Consider the following 18,251-nt stretch of genomic DNA (forward strand, 5'->3'; position numbering starts at 1 on the left):
AGTACCTTCCTTACAGGGTTGGAGGATTTGACGAGTTAACGGGGGTAAAGGGGTTGCCACAAATAACTAGTCTTAGAGGCTTTTGCTTTTGTTTTTAAATCAGAACACACAGGTGGAGGAGGTGCTCAGCCAGAGGGAGTCTTCCCAGAGGAAGTGACAAGGAGCCAGGGTAGAGCAGTTCCAGAATTGTCTGTGGCACAGGGCTGGGGGGTGGGGGAGACAGGACACCTAGGCACCTGAGAGGCCACTATGCCTGGCTGGTGGCAGAAAGCGTGAGGAAGAACAGCCTGGGGTAAGGGAGGTGACCTGGGGCGGGGTGAGTTTAGTCCCTGCCCTGCAAGAAGTATGCCGCGCTGCGCTGCGTGGCATGCAGGGTCTCAAGTTCCCCCCCGACCAGGGATCGAACTGTACCCCCTGCGGTGGAAGCCAGGGAAGTCCCTGGTTTGCGTTTTAAAAGGCTTCCCTGGCTCCACATGGACAGACACTGGGAAGCAGCAAGGGGTCCAGAGAGACGGCGGGCAGCAGCCAGAAACAGGTGGCTGCAACACCGAGGTGGGGTGGACAAGCCCTGGGGTCTGAGCGGTTGCCGGTCTCTCCCTTGCAGAGAAGGAGCTTGTCTGTGGGGCTCCTGGCTATAACCCCAGCCCAGAGTAGGTGCTCAATACTGGGGGACGGGCTTGGGGGAGCTGAGGCCCAGGATTGGGACTGGATGGAGTCGGGGGGGACCCTGCATGAAAGATCTCTGGTTGGAGGTCCTCAGAGATCCAGCCCAGGCCCCCAGGCTGTCGTACAGAGGAGAAGATGGGGCACTCTGTGAATGGTAACACAGCTGAGCTGTGGCTGCGCCCCGTCACTCCGGCTCGGGGCTGCAGCAGGCTAGTGGCCGGAGTCCTGTGGTCGGAGGAGCAGGGCCTGGCCGCAGAGGCCGGCCCGCACCCCACCGACGGGCACCACGTACTCCCGGCCATCGGCGGCCCGAGAGGGCGAGAAGTCCGTCAGCTGCAGGTTGCTGTCCCGGACTTGGTCGTAGTCCCACAGCTGGTAGTGCCAACTCTTGCCCTGCTTGGCGAGAAGGTAGACGGCTCCTGGGGAGCCTTCCTCTGGCAGGGATGGTGGCTGGCGGGGCGTGCCGGGTGCTGGGTGGAACAGGCCTGGCAGCTCAGGGTCCTCCTCGTAGCCGAGGCTGGGCATACCCTGCACACCCAGCAGGACCCCTGGGAGGAGAGAGGGAGGCTGTGAGTGGGAGCTGAGCCCTGACGAGGGGCGGGGGCTCCCTGAGTCCCACCACAGCCCTCCAGGGTAGGTGCTACCTCCATCCCCACACTGTCAGAGAGGTCAGCACGGGCCAGCAGGCAGACAGCTGGGCTGGGATTTAGACCCATGGTGTTGGGCTCTAGAGCTGCAGGCATTTTAAGTCCGGCCTCCAACAGCCTGTCAGCACAGGGAGGTGCCGAGGCGGCACTGAACAGTGCAAACATCGTCAGCTAGTTGTCACCAGCTGTCCGGAAGAGCACTGCTCAGAGAGGCACGCACACAAGGGAGCCTCCGTCCAGGCCACCTGACGTGCAACTCTGGCCTCTCAGGCAGGTGCAAAGACGAGGATGCTGACTGTAGCTAACACTTACCAAGACACGTAACATACCAGGCACCATTCACAGAGTTACGTCCTCTGCCTAAGATGTGGGTGCTACTTTTGCCTTGATCTCCAGATATAGGGCAATGGAGGCCCAGAGTCACAGAGCCTGGAAGTGGCTGGACCAAGTCTGCAGCCCAGACTGTCTGATCCTTGTCTGCGCTCTGAGTTTCTGTTTGTGGAAAACCCTGATTGGCGGACACTGAAGTACCTGTTGCTGGCCAGGTCCCTGCTAAGTACCCTGTAGGGACAGGGATGGCCCAATCCTGGTTCCTGCCTTGGGTAGTGGGGAGGTGCCAGTGCGAGGGTAAGAATGTGAGGAGGGGAGACGGGGCTGGGGAGATCCAGGGTGAGGGCACAGGGCATGGGAGGGGGGACCCACCTGCACTCACTGCCCAGTGGGCCTTGTGGCCCTTCCTCTGACACGGCTCGTGGTTGAAGTCCTCGTCATACCTGGCACTGGGGTTAAGGCCAAAGCTGTGGTGTGGCTGTGGGACCCACCCGTCTCCACCCCTGCCCTGCTGCTCCCTTCCTGACCCTGGGATACGGGATAAGCAGGGGATGTCCGGCGACAAGGTGCTGCAGGACGTGGTCTCTGTTGGGACCACCCAGGCCGCCGTAGAGCACCTCTGCCTGGCAGCCCAGTGCCTCTTGGGCCAGCCTGCCCATGTCAGTCACTGCAGGGACAGAGCAGACACAGAAAGAGCGATCGCTGTGTGCCTGGCACCATGCCAAAGGCTTTCGGGAACCAACACCTATAACTTTCGCCTTGACCATCACCTCTTTGAACAAATGCAGAAAATGAGGGACAGAGAGGGTCAGCTGCTTGTCCATGGCCACACAGTAGAAAATGGCAGAGCTGGGATGGAAACCCCAGGTGGCCTGGCTCCAGAGTCCACCCTGTGACACTCTGCTCTACTGTGGGAGGACAAGGGCCCAAAGAATGGAACAAAGCCCCCTTATGTGCCCGGTGTGTCCTAGCCAAGCTCTCCAGTCCCCTCCTGCAGAACACCTGGCTTGAATCCCTTCCACACCCAACCTACCTGAGAACATCTCCCCCTGGGCTGTGTAACCTCTCTCCATGGCCACCTGCACCAGTCTCTCCAGGGGGGTGCCGCTGAGGGGTGCCAGGAGAGTGCCTGCCATCCACAAGGCCACCAGCCCGCACCTGGGGAGACACAGGCCCAGCCCCCCAACCCCTAACTCGTGTCTTTCCTGGGCCCCCTCTCGCCTGGAAACTGGAGTGTGGGGAACAGGTTTGCCGCCCTAGGGGAATTCCCTTCTCCTCCCCCAGGCCAAGTGGGGAGACCTGACTCCCCCTCCTGGGACAGAGGCTGGCCAAAGCCTGAACCAGGGCTGGAGGGCTGGGGGTGTGGGTGGGAGGGTAGGGAGAGATGTCACCTGGGCTTCTAGGAGGAGCAGGTGCCAAGGTGGAGTCAGAGATAATGGACCAGGTTCGTTTGTTCACTTGCTTATTCGTTCCAACTGTTTACTGCGTGTGCACCCAGGACCCTCACGTGGTAGGTTCCCCCTCTCCCTCCCCTCCTCAGCCTCCTCCTTCTCCCCAGGCTGCCTGGCGTGAACCCACTCTTCCCACACTCCTGGGTCAATCCTCACAAAGCCTGGCGAGGGCAGAGGCTCAGAACTCACGGCCGGCCAAGGGGTTGGGGTCCCGGATTAGGGCACGTACTGAGGGCCTTCTTGGATGAGGGAGGGCAGGTCAGCACAGAAGAGGATCCACTGCAGGTCACTTCTGAAACTGAATGACAGTCGCATTCAGGTCACGCGGCAACCAGCTCCTAGGGTCCCCCCATCGAGGGCTGGCTGGGAGTGGGGTGTCAGGGATGGTGAAGGGGAGGAGCATGGGCTCAGCTGTCCTGAGGCCCGAGGGCCGCTCTTGGCTGGGTCCGACTTCCTTCATCCCTGTTGAGACTCCTCCCCTCCCCAGCCTCAGTTTCCTCATCTGCTCAGTGGGAATCATCCTTCTGCCTGCTGCTCCCTGCTCTTCCTCTCAGTTACTGAAGGGGCAAAGAGCAGATGTGCAAAAGCTTTGCAACTAGGAGCCAGAGGGATTAAATTATTAGAAGGGGTGTCTCTACACCATGGATGAAAAAATTAATCGATAGTCAATCTAAGAAAGAAAGAGAAAATTTTATTCGAGCCAACCTGAGGGTTATAACCTGGGAGAGTCTCTCAGAATGCTCTGAGGACTGTTCCGCCTGTGAGAGATCAAAACACAGTTATATATGTTTTTTTGAGACAAAGGGTTGGTTATATGTCAAATGACATATTATTGACAGTTTACTCAATCCAGATCTACAAGTACAAAGCAAGTTATGGGTCATGGGTCATTGCGATCCCTTAACAAAGTTAAGAAGGAAAGCCGTCTCCTAAGGAGTTGTGACCCTTGATGAGATCAAGAAGAAATGTTATCCCCTAAGGAGGTCTAGTTAATGCAAACGCACAATACACGCTAAATGGGAGGGAGGAGGCCCCAGTGGGCAAAGAAAAATTTCATGTTTAAAATTCTCTTGTCTTGCCATAAAATATGAATTTTATTTTATCAATACCCAAACTCTGAATGTTTTTCCCCTCTCAAACCTGTTTTTCAGGCAGTTAGATAAGGTGGGAATCCCTTCCACTCAGCCTTGAGCAAAACCAGGTAACAACTGCTCCAGGCCTAAGAGATCACCTTGATAGACTCCTCACAGGCTTCACCAGCCCCATTCTTGGGGAGGCCACTCAGAATATTTTGGTGATCCCAGCCCCTCCCCCCTCTCCCCCACCAGGGCTCAGGAGGTGCCGGGCAATGTGCTTATATTTCTATCCCAAAGCCAGTGAAAGAGTAAGGTTGAAGGGGGCAACTTCCTGATGAAAGGAGATGATTATCCGCACAGTGGTTCAAAGCAGGGAGCCCCAGTGCCATGCCCCACCGTGGCTAAGTGACTTCACCTCTATGAGCCTCAGTTTCCTCATGTGGAAAATGGGATAATAATAGTTCCTATCTTGCAGGGGGAGGGATAAATTAGGAGTCTGGAATTAACAGGTGCACACTACTGTCTATAAAATAAGATCTACTGGACAACAAGGATCTACTGTATAGCACAGGGAACTATATAGTCAATATTTTGTAATAACCTATGAGGGAAAAGAATCTAAAAAAGAATATATACAGACGTATATATGTATGTTTTTACATATATATATATATCTGAATCACTGTGCTGTACACCTGAAACTAACATGACATTGTAAATCGATTATACTTCAATTAAAAAAAAACAGTTCCTGTCTCATGGAATTGCTGAGGTTAAATTAATAAGTAAAAACGCTTAGAACAGCACCTGGCATACAACAGGTAGTTGTTACTTGCATTAAATTTGCCTCATTATGGGGGAATTCCCCAGCGGTCCAGTGGTTAGGACTCTGCACTTCCATTGCAAGGGGCACGGGTTCAATCTCTGGTCAGGGAATTAAGATCCTGCAAGCTGTGCAGCACAGCCAAAACAAAAAACAAAAAATTTGCCTCACTACGGTTGGGGCGTTTAGTGCAGATTATAAACTTGTCTAGAGAGCTGGAAGTTTCTTCGGTGAGTCTGGGCAGGTCACTTGTCTCTCTTCCCTTCAGCCCCGGCCCAAGTCTAGCCCCCTCCCCTCCTGCCTGATCTCCTGGTGCTCCAGCTTCCTCCTGGGCCCCAAGACTCCAATCTCACCACTCTACTCCTCGAAGGCAGTCTCTCTCCCTCCCTGGAAGGGCACAGATCCATTCCACAGCTCCCCAGCGCCCTCAGGACAGTCCACCTTCCTTCACACGCCTGCCCCCCCATGCCCTGTGTGGTCTGCTCCTGCCCACCTGGGAAACCCCACATGTGCCACCTCCTCTGTCCCAATAAAGAAATATTTGCAGGTCCTTGAAAAGAACATCTTTTCATGTCACTCTGGGCCTGGGCACAAGCTGTGCCCTGGCATAACTTGCTCCACAGCACGCAGGGATCCCCTCCTTCAGGCAGGCCCCACTGGCCCACCAGCCTCGGTCGGGCACTCCCTCTGGGCTCCCTCCTCACGGCTCTGACCACTCTGGGCTGTCACTGGTGGAGGGAGGGATCTGTCTCTCCCACTGGACGACGTGCTCTTGTGAGGGCAGCTTTCCTCATTGCTGAAGACACACCGCCACTGAAGGGGTCTAAGGAAGGGGGCTGAGGCAGTCAGACTGTTTGACCTTGAGGAAATGGGAAACCCCAAGAGGAGATGGCAGCAGTGATCTGGGGACAAGTGGTTGGGTGAGACCCTGGGTGGGTGGGTGGGAAGGGGCATGGGGACCCTACCGGTTCTTGCGCAGCTTCAGGAGCCTCTTCACGTCCTCTCTGCTCCTGGGGACTGGGCCGGCCCTCTCCAAGGCCTCCTTCAGGAGCTGGCTCTTCTCCAAGCCGAAGACGTGAGGGGGAGAAAACCTGGTGGTAGGGGGTGGAGGCGGCAGTGGGGGCGGTGGGGGAATAGGGGTCTGGAGACTTGAGGGAGAGGGTGGAAAAGCTAATTCCGGGAGGTTTGGGGGTAGGGGAGGAGGTGGAATTATGGGGGCCTGGGATGCAGGGGTTTGAGGAGGAGGAATTGGTGGCTCTAAAGAAGGAGAGCATGGAGAAATCATTTTGGGGTCTGTGACTTGGGTTGGAAGATGGAGAATGAGAGAGGGAAGGATCCTCCAAATTGTGCTGGTCGCAGGGATGGAGATTTTGAAGGTTTTAGAACTGAGTTCCAGATTTTGGGGCCTGAGCAGTGGGACTGAAAACACCAGGGCTAAAATCTGGAACCTTGGGAGCTGGGATTGAGGCTGACTTAAACCACAAGGAATCTGAGGGTTAACGGGGTCCTTTAATGTGCAACCAGATTTGTGGTATAAGTTGGGATGCAGGGCTCAAGGAGTGACACTTAGTAGGAGTTAACTTCTTATCCCTGGCTAGAATTGGAAACCTGGTGTTCAATTTCAGGACATGAAAACGCAGACCTGGGACGAGGCACCAAACGCGTCGGATTTACGGCCCCAGTGCTAAAGACTTGGGGAATTTAGAATAGATCGCCCTTTCGCATCCCAGACCCGAGTTTGGAACCTTAGAGCTGACCTTTGAGTCAGAGGTCAAGAGGTCAAAAGGACACCTGGGCAGGGAAAACAGCCTAGTTGTGGAGAAAGTCCTGAAATCAGAGCGCAACAGGAAGAGTCTTGTGGGTAGGGGAAGGCTCATAGATCGGAGGTCGTGGGGAGCCGCGATGCCGCAGGGATAGGGTACGGAGTCGGGAAGTAAGACGCGCCTCCCCTTCCAGCAAAATGGCGGCCGCAGCGCACAACCGCTCCCAAACCCGGAGGTAAAACTCGCAACTCGTGTCCGCCCCTTTAACAATCACGTGACAGAAAACGCGTAGCAGCTGGGGAGAGGTGGGGCTTCCGAAGAAAGGCCTCCGAAGAGACGGCCGCAAGAACCGCGTTCCGATTGGCAAGAAGCACGAAGAGGGGGCGCGGCCTTCACTGATTGGTCCGTAGCCCCGTGTGCCGCAAAAGGAGGAGGGCTTGCAGGCGGTGGGCGGAGTTTTCCTGCCGAGGCGGGAACCCAAGTGTCGTTTTGATTGGCAAAATCTTGACCCAGGATTCTGATTGGCCAAGCTACCAGGTTTCCGCGCAGGGATTGGCTTGTAGAAAAACAAAGGCGGGACCAGGAGAGGAAGTTTTGTGGTCGGCGCTCAGCAACGTAGCAGAAGCCACTTGCGGGAGGTGAGACTCTTTCGGTGAGTATCCTTGGGCGCAGGCGGCCATGGGCGCCTGGCGGGTGGAGGGCTTGGCGCCCGGGTCTTCCCGCGCCTCGTGTTGGGGAATTCTTTTCCTGCTGCTCGAGGCCAGGGCTCTACAAAGTCATTCCTCCCTCCTTAACTGCCTCTACATCCGGGCTTTTTCTCCTGGACCGCCTTTGAGGTCGTGGGCCAGTGGGAATCGCCACCTAGGACACTCGCGTAGAGCATCCTGGGACTCGTAGTAAACCTCACGAGATTTCCCTCACCACGCGGGGAAGAGAAGCGGTGTCCTGCGTTTGCTTTGTTTTCCGAGCTGTTCTTCCCTCTTCCCGTCTCTCTCCTTTACCTGACTTCCTCTTGAAAGGAAGATCCCTAAACAGCCCGCGTTGGGACGAAGGATTTGCAGAAACCCAGGGCTGAGTGGGACTTTTTAATTCTTTCAGCCCTACCTCAGCAACTCACTCCATGGCAGTTCCCGAGACCCGCTCCAACCACACTATTTATATCAACAATCTCAACGAGAAGATCAAGAAGGATGGTGAGTTCTTGGGATAGTCCGGACTCCAGGCTATCCCGCAAGAGCCGGCTCCCTCTTCTGTCCCCAGCATCCATGTCTCTTCCTCAGCCTTGTCCACTCAAACTGTAGAGTTAACCCCTCGGCCTTTGCACATGCTGCTTCCTCTGCCTTTAACATTTCCTCAGTTCATCTTACGCTCTGCCCATTAACCTGGTCACTTACTCGTGCTTCAAGGTTTCACCTCACAGGACCTCTCCTCCAGGATGCCTTCCCCCTCCCTTTTGCACCCACGTGCCTGCCTCTGACTTCCTATAACCCTGGACATCCCCCTTCAAGCCCTGATTGTTCTGGGCTGTCATGGGACTGTCCCTTTCCTGGCCTGTGAGTTACAGGAGGGTAAGAACTGCAACTGTCTTGGTCAGTGATTAGCCCACAATGAAATGTTTCATTTCAAAATGAAAATGAAATGAACAATAATGATGGCTAACACTCGGTACCAGGTGCTGACGTAAATACAAATCTTGGTTACTTTTAACTTTCACAGCAACCCTGCAGGAAGGACCTATTCTTCCCATTTCTCGGATTAGGAAACTGAGACTCAGGGGTGATATGATTTGCCCAGGGTCACACAGCACTGAAAAGTGGTTGACGCCACCAGTATGGAATTCTGCTTAAGAACTCAATTCTTGACATCAGACATACTTTTCCATTTTCTTGAGCAAGCTACCACTTTTTGTTGACACTCATTTTCTATATAGGAAGACTGGGCAAAGTCATATCTTCTCTGTGTGGGTGTTATGGGGATTATATTAGATAAACTTCCATTCAGCCATTCAGCTTCTTTTTATGGTGCTCAGCGGTTAGTAAGTGTTGGATAAGTGTTAGCTCTTATAGTGCCTCAGGAAAATTATTAGGAGAACCAAAGGAGCTCGCTGGGATTAAGTTTGACGTTACCAATAAAGTTGCTGTTGAAGGTGATAAAACGAGCCACGTAAATCCCTCGTATACTTTTAGAACGTTGTGCCCAGCCAGTGCTTTGTGGAGCTGGGGACACACTGGTGACTGAGACAGTCCTGGTCCTAGCTTCATGGAGCCACAGTCCAATAGGGATGACAGACCTGCTACCAGACAGTGATATCCCAGAGTAGCTAGGGCCATGATTGGGGAAGCACAGGCAGAGTTGTCAGGGTTGAGATGGGGCACCTAGAAAGAGGTATTCATTCAGTTTCATAGAAAAGGAGACATTTTGGAAAAGCCTGACAGGTAGAAGAAGCAGTATTTATGTTATTATTTATGTTATGATGTGGGGGAAGAGAGTTCTTAACCTGGACCAGCACATGCAAATATCCAGGGGCAAAAGAGAGCCCAGGGCATTCTGGGAACTACATGTACTATAGTTTTGTGTGTCTGAGACTTAGAGGCCTATGACTCATGGAGAACGGTGCACTCTGGCTCATGGGGCCTTGTGGGCTGGGTGAGGTGTTGGACTTTGTCCTGAGGGCTTTGGGGAGCCAGGCAAGGGATGCAATTAATTGTGAAAGATCTTTCCAGCTGTGGAGGGTGAACTTGAGGGGGCAAGAAAGGAGACTGGGGAGAGGCCCAGAGTCCAGCGGAATGACTAAAGCCCAAACTGGGTTCATGGGGATGGGGAGTGGAGACAAAGCCCAGAAATGTCATCAGAATTTTTGGCTATTTGCTTCCCGCTTTGCCCTGCCCCGCCTTTTCTTTCCTCTCCTCTATTTCTTTGACCAAACATCTTAAGCTCAGATACCTTCTTTGCATAAGACTGGTACCCTTTTCTTGCTGTCAGGTGTGGCAGTTTGCTAGTGAGATATGGTGGTACTGGGTTCGGATGGGCTTGGTTCCTTGTCCCTGTCCTGGTCCTGGCTCTTCAGGGTCTTCCCAGCACCCTTGGGACACTCCTCCTGGGCCAGTGACAGATCCTCTGAGAGCTTCTATCCATGTTAGTAAAATGGAGACAGTTATAACTGCTGCTTCATGGAGTAGTTGTAAGAATTTAGTGAAGTTATTTCCATAAATCATTTAATGGTACCTTTATTCATGCAAATGCTTTTGGAGGTTTGTGTGCTGGTGACCATACTGCTCATGGGGATAAGGTGATAAATAAGAAGGCTTGTAGCTCTTCAGAAGGAGAGCTAAACAACAAGTAAACAAACATGATGTCAAGAGGTGGGAAATGCCATGAAGGAAGAGCAGGTAGGGTCCCAGGAGTGGGGGAGAGTGACATGAGAGGGCACTTACTCACACAGGGTGGTCAGGGAGTGCCTCAGGTGGCAGCATATCTGCTGAGCCCTGGTTGAATGGAAGGAGGCTATACACATCAGAAGGATGCTCCTAGTAGAGGGAGCAGCCAGTGCAAAGGTCCTGAGGCAGAGTTGCTGTGATGGGCCTGAGAAAGGGCAGGAAAGCCAGTGTGGCTGGAGCTACAGGAGTGAAGGTGGAGTGTGGGGAGAGATGAGGTGGTAGAAGTCAGCCTGGGCCACATCAGGGGCGTGTGTCAAGGTGCTGGAGACAATGAGAAGAAGTGCTCGCATTTATCGAGCGTTTACCGTGTGTCCTGTGTATGTGTGACTCACGTTCCTCGTACAGCGACGTTGTGGGGTAGGTACTGTTACTGTCGATCTCTTCCAGAGGAGTGCACGCGACCACTTGAGGTTCTGGGCTGCTGCTGGTATTGCTCTGTACTCGTTGTCAGTGGACTGATGGTTTCCCTCCTGGGCTGCGTCTTCTCTGCAAAGGGGAGCTCGAGACGCAGGACATGATACCAAGGCCTCCAGTCACCTATGGGTCTTTCCTCCCCCCACCGCAGAGCTGAAGAAGTCCCTGTACGCTATCTTCTCCCAGTTTGGCCAGATCCTGGATATCCTGGTATCACGAAGCCTGAAGATGAGGGGCCAGGCCTTTGTCATCTTCAAGGAGGTCAGCAGCGCCACCAATGCCCTGCGCTCCATGCAGGGTTTCCCCTTCTACGACAAGCCCATGGTGAGCACTGGGTGTGGAGGGTGTGGGTGTATGCCCGTGCAAGGCTGTTGCAGGCTGGATGGGTCTGGACTTATGTCACCTGTAGTCCAGACCATTGAGGACGGGAGTTTCTCTTGCTAGTCCTCAGCATCCACTGTTCACTGCACTGGGGCTGTGGAAACACCGTGATCAAGGGAAGGCCCAGCTCTGCCCTCTCGGGCCCACAGTGCAGTTGGAGAGACACGCCTGCCTCCAGATGGCGATGACCCGGAGGGGTCGGGGCTGGGACTGGGCAAGTGCACAGAGCTGGGGGAGCTTAGGCGCGGCCTCTCACCCACTCTGGGAGTTTGCCGGGAAGCCTTTATGGATGAGTAAGACTTGGAGAAGAGTCGCTGGGGGAGGAGAGGGAGAAAGACAGTGGACTAAGGCCTGGAGATAACCAAGAGCACGTGTAGTTGAGGAAGTGAGTCAAGTTCCCTTAGCTGGAGTGGAGGGTGGGATGTGGTGGGAGGGACTGGCCTGGAGAGCCAGTCAGAAGTCAGGCTAAGGAGCTGGAGTTGGTCCTGAAAGTGGACTTGATTCCGAGGGTGCTGGGGAAGCAAGGGAAGCTTTTTGGGGACTGCCTGTGGCTGTTGGGTAGGGGGGTTAGGAGGGAGATGGGGTTCCGTTGTGAAGGTGAGGCTGGGTTGGCTCCCAGGTGGTGGGGTTGGGCCGGGACCAGGGCAGGGGCCGTGGGATGGGAAGAAGTGGGTTACGGATGTTCAGGAGGCCAAGTGGGCAGCCGTGGGGACTGCCGTCCAGGAGGTGAGGAGTGGCTTAAAGTCCCTGCCCTGAACTAGAATTCCTGCCGTTATCAGTGGGAGATGTTTTTGGTTCTTCGGGCTTTTTCCTTTGTTCCTCAGTCAGTTTTCCAGTTTCACCTGATTGTAATATGCTTCCCTGAACCAGTTCCCTTGGGGAGGTGAGAGAAGTGTCAGTGCCTGCAGGTCCCAGGCAGGTCACTTCATGTGGAAGACACTGGCCCCGGGTTTAGTGGGGCCGCCTGGAGCCCTCACCTCCTGGAGTGCACCGCTTGTCATCGCCTCTGGCTATGTGAGCGCACAGTTGCCACATCTTCCGTTGCTTCTCTGGAGCGGCCAGGAATTCACTTTTGAGGACTAAAACCAGTAAATCGTTTTGTGTAGACCCTCCTCCCCTGCTTTTCTCTGAAATCATTGCTTGGACCATATGAAGCACTGAGCCACTGTGAGTTCTGTCAGTGAGTCCCGTCAACTCTACTTTCAAAACCTCTACCAAAAAAATAAAAGAAAAAAACCAGAAAGTCCCCCAACCAAACAAAACCCTCCACCTGTTCTTCTCACTCCCCCCCTGCCACCCACCTGGTCCCAGCCGCCACCCTTCTCCCTGGTTCGACACCTGGTCCTCACAGGCGACTCTCCATCCCGTGGCCACAGCGCTCCTTGGGAGTCACAAGTGAGAGCTCGTCACTCCCCTGCGTATAACACTCCATGGCTCCTGGCTCTCTCCCTCCTCATCTCTGTTGGCCTCCTTGCTTTTCCTTGAACACACCCTCCACTCCTTAGCTCTTTGATGGCTGTTCCTTTGCTAGGATGCTCTTTTCCCTAGATGTCTGCGTGGCTCCCTCCCTCCCTCTGTCTCTACACCAGTGTTTTCTCACTGAGGTCTTTCCTGGCCACACTGAAAATTTCAGTTCTTCTCAACTCCTCACATCCCCTTCTCCAGTTCACTTTTTAATCTCTGTCATATCTTTCCCAGCGAACAGACTCCATGAGAGCAGGGGCTTTTGTGTGATTTGCTCATTGCTGTACCGCCAGAGCAGATATAGGTGCTCCATAAACCGCTGAATGAGTGAGATTTAGCCTGGAGACTCAGTTCTCGTCCTGTGTGATGGAAACCCCCCTGCACAGTGCTCCTGTCCTGACCTTGTTTCCTTCCTTCTGCCTTGGGCCTGATGCTTGGGGCTGTCCCATCTTCCCTTCAGAATCTCAGCAACCTCTGACTGGGCACTTGCTGTGTGCCAGGCACCGTTTGGAGCACTTTCACTCATGGTCTTCACGATTGTCCTTTGAAGTGGGAAATACCGCAGTCCCTATTTGACAGATGAGGACGTTGAGGCCAAGTGATTTCTGTGACATTACTCACCAAACTCCTGGCAAGGTCTGATTGGGCATCCGGGTGGTCTGGCCCCAGACCAGTCTCCTTAACCCTTCTGCTCTCGGTTCGGCAGCGCATCCAGTACGCCAAGACTGACTCGGATATCATTGCCAAGATGAAGGGCACCTTTGTGGAGCGGGACCGCAAGCGGGAGAAGAGGAAGCCCAAGAGCCAGGAGACCCCGGCTGCCAAGAAGGCCGTGCAGGGTGGGGCGGCCGCCCCTGTGGTGGGCGCTGTCCAGGGGCCTGTCCCGGTAAGCTGGGGCCCAGAGACATGGCCTTCTCACCACCAGGTCTTCCTCAGCCACGTGGGCTGGCTTGGGGGTGGGGTGGGGAGGGGTCTCCCCTTGTGGATTCAGACTCCCCCCTCCCATTTTTCTTAGAGAGATTGTGTGCCTGTCTCTAGGGAGGGGTTGAGCATGTGAGTGACGGTATCTCCACTTGGAAATGTCTGTGCCTGCCTGCCTGTTTCTCAGGATCTTTCTTTCTCTGTGTCTCACTGTTTTGTTTTCTCTTTCTCCTTGACCTTGATTTTGCTGTCTGTGTCTTCTAAGTCAATGTCTGTGTAGAAAATCCAGAGAAGACTACTAATCAACTGTTAGGATTAAAAAGAATTTAATTTAACAAGGTCACCAGATATAAGGTCAGTATGGAAAAAGTCAGTTTTATTTCTACACGTTGGCCACAAACAAGTAGACTTCAAATTGAAAGATAGCTCCGAGGAGTAAATTCAACAAAAAGTGTGCAAAGCCACCCACTGAAACTATAGAACATGGCTGAATGAAATTGGAGATGACCTCATCAAATGGATAGGAAGACTCACTGCTATTAAGACGTCAGTTCTCTGCAAATTAATTTAAAATTCAACACAATTCCAATCAGAATCCCAGCAGGGACTTGTGGGGACAGACAGGCTGTCTGTAAATGTCTGGAAAGGCAAAGCAAGGCAGACGAGGAGAACAAAGCTGGGGGCCTGCTATATAGTAATCAAGATGGTATGGTATTGGCATAAGGGTAGAAAGACGGACTAGTGGGGCAGAATAGAGTCCTGAAACATCCACACGTGTATGTAGTCACTCCATGTATGTCAAGGTACCACGTGCAGTCCAGTGGTAAAAGGGGTTTTTCCCCTAGTAAATGATACTGGGCCAATTGGATATCTGTAAGGGGAAAAGTTAGCCCTGCCTTAACAATGTATAAGTTACTTTGAGGTGAATCATAGACCTGAATGTGACAGCTACAACAATAAACGTTCTAGAAGAAAACAGGAAAGTGTCTACGACCTTGGTGAGGGCATGAAGAGTGGAAACATCCTGTTTTCTAAACAGGATACAGAAAGCACAAAGTATTAAAGAAAAGATGGACGAATTGGACCTACTCAGGTCTCCGAGCCTCCACGTCAGCTTTTCTGATGGGTTGTGCTCTATTGTGTCTTGTGTCGGTGATGGTGTCTGGCTTACCATCGAGCTCCGCCACTCTTACCGTCTCCACTCTTCTGTGCTCAGCTTTCTGTCCACCTTTGACTGTTAGATGGGATTCCAGCTCCTGTCTCCCCTGGGTGCACACGCTCTTGGCCTTCAGGCTGTCTCCCTTCCCCTTGCCACCAGCGCTCCCACTTCTTCATGCACCTGCCTTGACCATTCCTAGCTACCTCTGCCTTCCACTGTCTGTTCTCTGGGTCTGTTTCTTTTTCCATGAAGTTTATTTTTAGAAGCAGGAGTACAGCATGCTGCTTACAGTGTTTATTTCCACCCCTTTTAGTTGATAATGTTTTTATTTTTTTTCCTAGGCTATTTTTCTACTCATATGTCTCTAAACAAAGTTAGGCCCTTCTGGCGATTTTTTTTTTTCCCCATTTGGCCACGCCACATGGCATGTGGGATCTTAGCTCCCTGACCAGGGATTGAATCCATGCCCCATGCAGTGGAAGCTCACAGTCCTAACCATTGGACCACCAGGGAAGTCCCCCTGACCATTTTTTTTTTTTTTTTTTTTTTTTGCGGTACGCGGGCCTCTCACTGTTGTGGCCTCTCCCGTTGCGGAGCACAGGCTCCGGACGCGCAGGCTCAGCGACCATGGCTCACGGGCCCAGCCGCTCCGCGGCATGTGGGATCTTCCCGGACCGGGGCACAAACCCGTGTCCTCTGCATCAGCAGGCGGACTCTCAACCACTGCGCCACCAGGGAAGCCCCCCCTGACAGATCTTTATATGTTAAAAGAAAGGTTTTTTTGAAACTCTTTGATTTAATGTCTGCTGTGATCTTGGGTCTGTTTTGCTCCATCCGTCCCTCTTTGGGTGCCTTTTTTGCCTTTTCCAAGACTGGATCTTTCTCCCTGTGTCTCTCACACCCTGGGTTTCCTGTAACAACCTTTTCTTCTCTCTGTTTCCTGTCGGCACTGAAAGCACACCTCCTCCCACCTGCTGGCGCCCCTCTCAGTCCTGCCCTTCTCTCCCTGCAGGGCATGCCGCCGATGACTCAGGCGCCCCGCATCATGCACCACATGCCGGGCCAGCCTCCCTACATGCCGCCCCCCGGCATGATCCCGCCTCCGGGCCTCGCACCCGGCCAGATCCCACCAGGGGCCATGCCTCCACAGCAGCTTATGCCGGGACAGATGCCACCTGCACAGCCTGTAAGTGTCTGGTCCTCCTGGGCTCTGCTATAGTCAGAAGACGGGAATGGCAAGGGGCTGGTGGGAGCACTGTTTTAGGTTGGGTGGTCTGGGCAGGCCTCCCTGAGAAGGTGATGCTGGAGGATGAGGTCAGGTCCTGGGACAGAGAAGTTGGTGTGTTCGTTGGAGCAGCTTTGGAAGGTCACGGTGAGGCTGGAGTGGGGGTAGGCTGCACCTAGATTCATTCAGTGAACTTCTGAGCACCTGCTTATGGGTACAGCAGTGCTCTCTTGTGGCTTACAGTCTAGGGGGGGCACGACAGGCAACAACACAGGGTATGTCAGGTGCAGGACTAGAAAGAATTCAGGAAGGGGCGGGGGTGGGGTGGGGTGGGGCAGGGGCTGGAGAGCAGGAGGGCTGTAGATCCCCGACCAGACTCAATGGGCTCCCGTCGCTCTCCTGCAGCTTTCAGAAAATCCACCAAATCACATCTTGTTCCTCACAAACCTGCCTGAAGAGACCAACGAGCTCATGCTTTCCATGCTTTTCAACCAGTAAGTGGGGCCTGTGGCTGGCTGGGGGCTGGAGGGTGATGGCCAGGAGGTGGCACCATGGGGATGGATGAGCTTCACAGTTCCGCTGGTGGAGTCCCAAGCCTGCTTAGGCTGTACAGGCGGGACAACGGCTAGAGGTTAAAAGGAGGAGGGTGAAGTCGGGCCTGCAGCGGCGGGGTGTGGAGGGCAGCAGTGGCCAGGGCGGGTGGGCCGTCCTCTGCCTTCATGGGGCTGCAGTGGGGCTCCAGGCTCTGTGTCTCATCTTTGCAGTCTCTAAATTGGACATAGGCAAGTCAAACAAGAGTGAGATGTCACTGAACACTGGCTAGACTGGTAGGAGTCAGCCTGTTTAGACTGCAAGTATGGGAGGTGGGGATGCTTGACCCCGCGTGCCCTGCAGATGGGATGCAGACCACTGCGGGCGTTGTGTAGGGTAACTGGCCACCGTTTAGTCATGCTCACCTGGTGGCTTTGCTGCTTTTCTCCCCCCCCACACATTTTTTTTTTAATTGGAGTATAATTACTTTACAGTGTTGTGTTAGTTTCTGCTGTACAGTGAAGTGAATCAGCTATATGTGTATATATATCCCATCCCTCTTGGACCTCCCTCCCCCCGCCATCCCACCCATCTAGGTCATCACAGAGCACCGAGCCGAGCTCCCTGTGCTATACAGCAGGTTCCCACTAGCTAGCCATTTTACACATGGTAGTGTGTTCATGTCAAACCTAATCTCCAGTTCATCCCCCCCTCCCCTGGCACCCCTGTGTTCACATGTCTGTTCTCTACGTCTGCGTTTCTCTTCCTGCCCTGCAGATAGGTTCACCTATACCGTTTTCATCTGTACCTGTTTCTAACTGTATATCCTACAGAAATTCTAACACGAGGCCCCAGGGGCTGTGGGTAGGGCATTCCTCACAGTGTGGCAGGGAGCCAGAGGCAGCCTGGGAGAAGGGAGAGGTCAAGTGCAGGTGCTCGCGACTGCACGCCACGTGGCAGCTAGAGGGAACAGGAAGAGCAGCGTGCGTGGTTCCTTATGCTAACGCCGAGGGGCAATTTTGAGAAGCTGAATAAAACAGGAAAAGAATGCCATGCATTCATATACCATGTCCACAGAACAATGCATATTTTCTAAGGATACTCATGGAGAAAGGGATAACCAGTAAACGTGAGGATGGTTGCCTAATGGGGAAGGAAGTAAGGAATGAGAAGAGGGAAATGAAAGAAACAGCAGACCATGAAAGTCGGGATGGTGGTAATTTCCAGAGTGGTTATTTGTACGATTCCTTAGATTGGGAGAGGACGTGGAGGGTGGGGAGGAGGCAGTGTTCTTTGTCTTGACGGAGGTCATGGTTGCACAGGTGTTCATGTTAACAGTTTTATTTAAATGGTATGTTTCCTTTGTGCACACTTTTTTATATTAGGGTTTATCAACTTAGCGTCATACATATTTGGGGCTGGATAATTCTTTGTTATTGGGGCTGTCCTCTGCATTGTGGGATGTTTAGCAACATTCCTGGCCCCTACCCCCGGGATGCCAGAAAGTTGGGGGGAGGTGCTGAGTCTGGATTCCTGAGGTCTCTGACCATCTCTCAGGTTCCCTGGCTTCAAGGAGGTCCGGCTGGTCCCAGGGCGGCACGACATCGCCTTCGTGGAGTTTGACAATGAGGTGCAGGCAGGGGCCGCACGCGACGCCCTGCAGGGTTTCAAGATCACCCAGAACAACGCCATGAAGATCTCCTTTGCCAAGAAGTAGCACCCTTTCCCCATGTCTCTGTCCCCTGTTCTGGGGCCACCCCCTCCCCCTCTTGGCTCAGCCCCCTGAAGGTAAGTCCCCCTCGGGGGCCTTCTTGGAGCCGTGTGTGAGTGAATGGTCGCCACACAGCATTGTACCCAGAGTCTGTCCCCAGACATTGCACCTGGCGCTGTTAGGCTGGAATTAAAGTGTTTTTTTTGAGGTTTGTTTTTTTCACAACCGTTTGTTGTTTTTATTTTCTTGTCC

The 18,251-nt window shown here is 53.5% G+C and overlaps 2 protein-coding genes across 8 annotated transcripts; one reads left to right on the forward strand and one right to left on the reverse strand.

Annotated features, from left to right (window-relative positions):
• Nucleotides 1-77: 77 nt before the first annotated feature.
• On the reverse strand, nt 78-7,009 carry ACTMAP (actin maturation protease). 6 transcript variants are annotated; one of them, XM_073795890.1, is made up of 7 exons: nt 6,751-7,003; nt 5,959-6,084; nt 3,324-3,392; nt 2,677-2,801; nt 2,181-2,310; nt 2,016-2,086; nt 78-1,214 (listed from the first exon to the last, which is right to left on the reverse strand). In XM_073795890.1, the coding sequence occupies exons 4-7, from the start codon at nt 2,777-2,779 to the stop codon at nt 877-879; spliced, it is 642 nt and encodes a 213-aa protein (XP_073651991.1). In that variant the 5' UTR covers nt 2,780-2,801; nt 3,324-3,392; nt 5,959-6,084; nt 6,751-7,003; the 3' UTR covers nt 78-876. The 6 variants fall into 6 exon arrangements, with proteins under 6 accessions (XP_073651991.1, XP_033700208.1, XP_073651990.1 ...); XM_033844317.2 differs by having other exon boundaries at nt 5,959-7,006; XM_073795889.1 differs by lacking the exon at nt 2,181-2,310 and having other exon boundaries at nt 2,016-2,092; nt 2,677-2,832; nt 5,959-7,008.
• Nucleotides 7,010-7,273: 264 nt separating this feature from the next.
• Nucleotides 7,274-18,224, forward strand: SNRPA (small nuclear ribonucleoprotein polypeptide A). 2 transcript variants are annotated; one of them, XM_033844323.2, is made up of 7 exons: nt 7,274-7,408; nt 7,855-7,949; nt 10,759-10,931; nt 13,159-13,338; nt 15,545-15,718; nt 16,163-16,251; nt 17,846-18,224. In XM_033844323.2, exons 2-7 carry the CDS (start codon nt 7,877-7,879, stop codon nt 18,003-18,005), a joined length of 849 nt encoding a protein of 282 aa, XP_033700214.1. In that variant the 5' UTR covers nt 7,274-7,408; nt 7,855-7,876; the 3' UTR covers nt 18,006-18,224. The 2 variants fall into 2 exon arrangements, with proteins under 2 accessions (XP_033700214.1, XP_033700213.1); XM_033844322.2 differs by lacking the exon at nt 7,274-7,408 and having other exon boundaries at nt 7,554-7,949.
• The last annotated feature ends 27 nt before the right edge of the window (nt 18,225-18,251 follow it).

This window comes from Tursiops truncatus, chromosome 19, assembly GCF_011762595.2.
Source record: "Tursiops truncatus isolate mTurTru1 chromosome 19, mTurTru1.mat.Y, whole genome shotgun sequence".
NCBI lineage: Eukaryota > Metazoa > Chordata > Mammalia > Artiodactyla > Delphinidae > Tursiops > Tursiops truncatus.

What these genes read in the sequence shown, in the direction of transcription:
- ACTMAP (XM_033844317.2), bottom strand. Translation starts at nt 6,278, where the DNA reads ATGATTTCTCCATGCTCTCCTTCTTTAGAGCCACCAATTCCTCCTCCT. An exon ending in CCAGGGGGAGATGTTCTCAG is followed by an intron (nt 2,311 to 2,676) that starts GTAGGTTGGGTG and finishes CTGTCCCTGCAG; the next exon opens with TGACTGACATGGGCAGGCTG. An exon ending in GGACATCCCCTGCTTATCCC is followed by an intron (nt 2,087 to 2,180) that starts GTATCCCAGGGT and finishes CCCCAGTGCCAG; the next exon opens with GTATGACGAGGACTTCAACC.
- SNRPA (XM_033844323.2), top strand. Translation starts at nt 7,877, where the DNA reads ATGGCAGTTCCCGAGACCCGCTCCAACCACACTATTTATATCAACAAT. An exon ending in CGAGAAGATCAAGAAGGATG is followed by an intron (nt 7,950 to 10,758) that starts GTGAGTTCTTGG and finishes CCCCCACCGCAG; the next exon opens with AGCTGAAGAAGTCCCTGTAC. An exon ending in AGATGCCACCTGCACAGCCT is followed by an intron (nt 15,719 to 16,162) that starts GTAAGTGTCTGG and finishes GCTCTCCTGCAG; the next exon opens with CTTTCAGAAAATCCACCAAA.